The sequence below is a fragment of the Phyllostomus hastatus genome, unplaced genomic scaffold, assembly GCF_019186645.2.
Source record: "Phyllostomus hastatus isolate PE091 unplaced genomic scaffold, TTU_PhHast_1.1 phas_contig_1095, whole genome shotgun sequence".
NCBI classification, from domain to species: Eukaryota; Metazoa; Chordata; class Mammalia; order Chiroptera; family Phyllostomidae; genus Phyllostomus; species Phyllostomus hastatus.
In genome coordinates this window covers 65-6,657 of record NW_025333520.1, presented here as the reverse complement: position 1 = coordinate 6,657, position 6,593 = coordinate 65, and the positions used below count along the sequence as shown (strand labels likewise).

The following is a 6,593-nucleotide window of genomic DNA, read 5'->3' as shown; positions in this document are numbered from 1 at the left end:
CTATTTGTACTTCTAAATCTCCTCACCTCTTCACTCATTCTCCCCTCCTCAATCCCGTCTGACAACCATCTGGTAACTAACTTCTTTTCTCTTGCTTCTTCTAAGAGTCTCTTTATCTTTAACCTTTGGCCTTTTAATTATGATATGTCTTGGAGTAGGCCTGTTTGTATCCATCGTAATTGGGACTCTCCATGATTCCTGGAATTGCATGTCTATTTCTTTTACTAAACTAGGCAAGTTTTCTTTCATTATTTTTTAAAATAGATTTCCAATTTCTTGATCTTTCTCCTTTCTTCTTCTGATACCCCTGTGATGTGAATGTTGGACATCTTGGAGTTGTCCCACAGGCTGTTTATACTATCCTCATTTTTAAATATTTTTTTCTTCTTGTTGTTCTGATTGGTTGTTTTTTGATTCCTTATGTTCCAAATTATTGATATGATTCTCATCTTCATCCACTCTGTTGTTGTTTCCCTGTGAATTATTCTTTATTTCAATGATAACATCCTTTGTTTCTGACTGGGTCTTTTTTATGTTGCTGAGGTCCTCACTAAGTTCCTTGAGTATCCTTATAAACAGTGTTTTGAACTCTGCAGCTGATAGATTGCTTTTCTCCATTTCGTTTAGCTCTTTTTCTGGAGTTTTGATCTGTTCTTTCATTTAGACCAGGTTTCTTTGTCTCCTCATTTTGGGAGCCTCCTTGTGTTTGTTTCCATGTATTAGGTAGAGATGCTATGATGCCCTGACTTGGTAGTATGTTCTAATGTAGTGGGTGTCCTGTAGGGTACAGTAGCACAATCTTCCCTATCACCCAAGCTGGGGACTAGAGGTGCACCCTTCATGTGGGCTGAGTATGTCCTCCTCTTGTAGTTGAGCCTTAGCTGCTGTTGGCAGATCAATGGGAGGGATTTACTCAGGCCAGTTAGCTGCAAATATTGCCTGTGACCACTGACCACTAACCTCCTCCCTCTGTGGAGGGACAGCTGTGCAGGGGCAGGGTGGTGTTTCTCTGACATGGTCTGTAGCTGTCCACTGGGTGCTCTGGCCCTGGGGTTTCCCAGGTGGTGCAGGTCAAGGTCAGCCCCCACCTTTGTTTTGCCTGGACACTCTTCCTGAGCTGTAAAGCAATCTGAGATGGCTGCTACTTGTGCTGGGCTTGGAGATTCCCAGGTGAAGCCAAGGTGTGACTCTAATCTGCCTGCTGCTAGGGCTCACTAAAGCCAGGTGTTGCTTGTTTGATAGGATTTAGGAGCCAAGACCAGCCATTCTTGTGGAAAAGCAGTTTGGGTGGGCCTGTGAGTTGGGTGGGGCAGAGCCTCTGGGGATCTCTAAGCGGGGGGTCAAACAGTGCTAGCCAGGTTAATGGAATCTCAGATATGTCAGTAACTTACCAGCTCTGTCAGGGGAGGGTTTAGCAAGGGAACAATGGCCTCTGCTCGCCTTGATGCCAGATACTTCACTTTCTCCTTTTATCCTACTGGTGCCTTTCAAGCTGCTACCCTGGTGTTGGAGCTCAGAGGAAGTGAGTCTGAGTAAGTGAGACCCTATGTGGGTTCTTTAAGAGGAAATACATGAGCATTCAGAAGTGTCTTCCACTGACTCAATCCCTGCTAGTTTTTGCATCCAGAGGTTGTGGGGAACTGTCTTCCTGACAATGGAATCCTGGGCTGGAGGTCATGATGTGGGTTTGGGACTCCTTGCTCCTGAGATATCCCTTCTGAATTTTTATCCATGTGGATGTTGGATGAGCCCATAATGCATCTGCACCCCTCTTACCAGGCTGGGTGGATGTGGTTTCTTTAGACTTCTATTTAACTTGATTTGTGGTGTTCCTTAGTGATGGTTGTTCATATTTTAGCTGTAATTTTCATGTGATTGTGTGAAGAGGCCAGCTATATCTGTGTATGCCACCATCTTGACTGGAAGCACTAATGGTTTTAAAAAGGTTCTTTACTACAGGGTTAGATATTTTATTTTTAATCAATTGAGACTTTATATTAGAAATATATTTTGAAGTTTACTATTTTTTATTATCTTGCAAGTTTACATGGATTTTGTGTTTTTAACTTGAAGGATGATATTCAATGATTCTTGAACTTGGAATAAAGTATATTTGTAAGAATATTTGTTCATTTATTTCATTTTCAAATGAGAAAAACCTTCACTTTTATTCCAGTTAATTAATCTCATCAGCCTCCTCCCCAGAGGGCAAGAGTATTTCTGGTTTCATTTTGTGCTTCTAGATATATGAAATCTGTCTGGAAAATGTGCAGCCATTGTCAATATGTTGAGAATGGTTTGTGTGACATTGATGTAACCTGGCAGCCAAGGAGAGTGGACTAGAATGTGCATGTGTGAACACTGATGACTTCGTTGTACTAGTCAGTGGGGGTGGTAGACACAGTTAAGTGAGCATGTGTACTGTCTGGCTGTTGAATTCAAAATGACTGAGCAAGTAGACCAATGAAACTGCATCAAATTTTGCTTTAAGGTTGAACATTTCTCTGCAGATACTATTTGGATGATTCAGAAAGCCACAGCTATGGACAACTGGTGATTGTCAGCTTCATCAAGACAATGCTCTTCTCATGCATTTTATCTCATGGAGGATTCTTGGTGAAACATCAAATCACTGAGGTGACTCAGCCCCCCAATATCCCAGATTTGTCATTCTGCCACTGCTGCCTTTTCCCAAAACTCAAATCACCTCTGAAAGGGAAGAGATTTCAGACCATCGATGAGATTCAGGAAAATATGACCAGGGGTGGGGATGGGGAATTGATGATGATGATTCTACAAAGGATTTTAAAGAGGGTTTTGAACAGTTTAGAGCTGCTGGAGGAAGTGTGTGAGGTCCCAATATGCCTACTTTGAAGAGTACTGAGGCATCATTGTCCTATGTACAATGTTTCTCCTATATTGTATCTTCTTTAATAAATGTCTCTATTTTTCATACTACATGACTGGATACCTTCCACACAGACCTCATACATTTTATATGTATGTCTAAATGTATACATATAAAAGGCAACTATAAAAAAAGGGTTTTTTCCCCCTTTGTTGTGAGATAGTGAATAAAACCTTTAATTTCTTGGAGGTAGGTGATATCTTCTAACTACTATTATAAATTTCCTCAAAAGCTGTTCAAAATTATGTAGCAGGGAACAGAGTAAAATGTAAACTTCTTAATAGTTTCTTAAATAACATCAGTTCCTTGCTCAAAAAGCTTTAATATTTCTTTGTTTCCTAATGTTCCACATTCAGATTTATTTTTGCAGACATCCAACCCAAATCATCTTCCAGACTTATTTCCTAGCACTCTTTACTCCATACACTGCTTCAGCCATCATTCTCTCCCTTTTTTCCCTTTGCCAAATAAATAAACAAAAGTTTAGTCCCACTTGACACACCCCATCACCCCTCAATGCAGTCCTTAGTGCTACAATGACAGTGAACTTGTCAGAGTGCCAATCTGGCCCTGCAATCACCTGGATCCCCATTTACTCTTACAATAAAGAAAAAGGCTTTGTTATACCTACAGAATTTTGAATAATTTAGAAACTTTCTACTTTTATAGCTTTATTCCACAAATATTCTAATCTCTCACTCCTTCTCTTTTCAATAATATTGGTATTATTAAGTTACTTAAAAGTACTCTGTTCCTCTTATAAGCCCTTTCTGTACATCTGTCCAAAGGTCAATAACTAAAAAAAAAATTCAATGTGCATACTTAGAATCACAGATCTCTGCCTTTTCAAACTTGCAGTTTTTCTGTATTTATTGATTATTTAATTAAAATCTATTTTCACTACTAGTCGGTGAGCTCTGTGAGACCATATCTGTGTTTCTTGCCTTTGAATCCTGAGCACAAAGTATCTTAGGCATTAGAATCATCATTTCCTTTTTCTTCCTTTTTATTCAGTAACTCATTTAATATACTTCCTATATTTTAAGACTTCTCAAAGAGCTATGATAACTTTTTTGAAAGAGTACAAATAAAATATGGCTGAGTTTCTCAGACTGGAATTTCTCCATGGATCTCTGGAGGTTTATGGGTAAATTCTTGGGGTGTAAGAGGGGGTTGAAAAGTAGATGGCAGTACAGATGCTGCTACCATCTATTTTTTAAAATAAAGTTTTACTGAAAAATAGCCTTGCCCATTTATCTATGCATTGATGATGGTGGCTTTGTGATGTAACAGCACAACTGGGTACTTGCAACAAACACCATGACTTCAAACTTAAAGTATTTACTATTTGACCCTTTATAAAAAAAAGTTTGGGAAACCCTGGGGGACAGGAATTATGTGAGGATATTTTGATTTGGCATTTTTGGTTTGATGTAAAACCCATGAGTCTAAAAAGTTTGTATTTAACTCCTTTATTTTGTATATATAAGGCACCATACAATTTAAAAAATATTGAGTATAAGAATTGCTCTCTATATGAAGACCTGTACTTTGAGAAACATTGCATGCCCCTGTTACCCAGGTCCTGGCTCTGACTGTGGAAGAAGCTGGTCACATGTTCTCATGGAGACTAGACTTCCTTAAAAAGATAACTGTACCCTCCAGACATGTCTACTCATTTGTGTATTCACTCATTCCTCAGATATATTTTGAACATCGTTGGTGAGCAAAGCATCTGTATATCTCAGGAACTGGCTATTGAGACTCATAAGATTCAGTTTCTGACCACAAGGGCACCAACTCCAGTATGAAAAACAGGACACAGATGATTCTAATATCCTATAGTAATGACAGTGATGATATGTCACAAGTGAAGTGGGAAAATGAGGAGTACTAACTCAACCTGAGGAGCTGGGTGGGTGCTTTCACAGGAAGGTGGCGTGTAAGTTGGATCTTAAAGATTGAATAGAAGTGACCTAGGCAAGGGCAGTGGAGGGAAGGAGGAACATTCTAAGTAGAAGGGCTCATCCCCTGGTTTCAAGGAAGCAGTGGTGGACTATATCAAGATGAGAACTCAGATAATGCCTTTTTTCCACTCTCACTATACCCTGTAATGTATGAAACTAACTTAATAGTAGGTGTGAATACACATTAGATACTGGGTCTAGGGAGACTTCAGCAAGCCATATTGCCCTGAATCATAAAGAGGGTGACTGAGGAATTGTGCACTGTCTAAGCATCATTACACCATCGTGAAGTCTGCAGAAGGTGCTTGGTGCTTCCTGGAGCTCTTACTCTCACCCCAGACACTTAGTTCTAGTCCTTGTCTACAATTTAAGCTCCATTCCAAGGTAAATATCAAATTCAAAGGAGTGAGGAAGGCTGCAGGACAGAGGAGAAACCACAAGAGGGCGCTGCTCCCCGTGGGTGCTGCTTTGACACATCTTCCATTTCTGAACATGCCTCTCTTTTTATAGCCTGTGACATGAACTTGCAGGGCAGTTTGTCTGTCTTGCCTAACACACAAGTCAAGATTTTCTAGAAGATTCCACCAAAGGATCACGAAAGTAGAGGAACAGCCCTCTCAGCTGTGGTATTACCAAGCAAACCTGCTGCTGGTTCTCTGCCAGCCATGCTGTCTGCTTCCAGCCTGGTACTTATGATCTTGTTGATGTTGGGTAAGTAACATTTCTTGGGATTTCTAAGGTGTTCTATTCCTTGGTTTTAGGATTCTTACCAAACTGGAGACGATTCCTTTTCATTGCCAATACAACAAAGCCTTTACTTTTTATTTTAGGAGGGACCAGTGGAGACTCAGTGAACCAGACAGAAGGCCCTGTTACCCTCCCAGAGGGGAAAACTTTGACACTGAGCTGCACTTACCAGACCACCTACACTGGTACAGAATATCTTTTCTGGTATGTCCAACATCAAAACAAAGAGCCTGTTCTCCTCCTGAAAAGCTCATCGGATAATCAAGAGGTCCACAACAGAGATTTTCAGGCCAAACTTGTGAAGACTGAGAAATCCTTCCACCTGCAGAGACCTTCAGTGCAAATGGCAGACTCGGCAGTGTACTTCTGTGCTGTGAGTGACACAGTGCGGGAGTGCACAGGGGGAGCTGAGCACAAACCCAGAGGGGCTCACACGGGGCTGCAGGGGAGCAGCCTGGCTATTCTGGGAGCCACAGGGAGCTTCTCTGGCTGTTCTCAGGGACATACATGTATTTGACAGGGAAGTGGAGACTATATTTTCCTAATACAAACAAAAATACTTGTTATGGCAAATATGTCTACTAGTTGAAAGTGTAGGACACAGCTTTTTCTGTTCTGCTACAGTGTGTATCCCATTAAAACCATTTTTCCCCAGTTAGGAAATACAAGTATGATGTCAATATGATGTGGAAGTTTCACTGATTCTCTGTGACTTTTCTAGCACATTAGTAATTTATGCTAAACCAAAGAACTATCAGGAGAAGTTTCTCATTATAAAAATGCCTCAACTCCACTTCACTATAAGCAAAGTTTGTTTCAGTGGGTCAAGAATTCCCAGAGTTTTCAAGGCAAGCAACAGGGTGAAACTGAGAGGAAGATAAAATGACTCTGGGGTTGTCCCCAACTGTGATCTTAACATATCGATTTATGAAGAACAATTACATGTAAACGTTTGATGAATCTGGCCTTCT

General features: G+C 40.5%; 1 gene segment (V, D, J or C); it reads left to right on the top strand.

Moving 5' to 3' along the window:
* The first annotated feature begins 5,428 nt into the window (after positions 1-5,428).
* Positions 5,429-6,304, top strand: LOC123816863. The segment is given in 2 exon segments: positions 5,429-5,586; positions 5,706-6,304. Coding segments are annotated over 2 exon segments (480 nt in total).
* Positions 6,305-6,593: the final 289 nt, after the last annotated feature.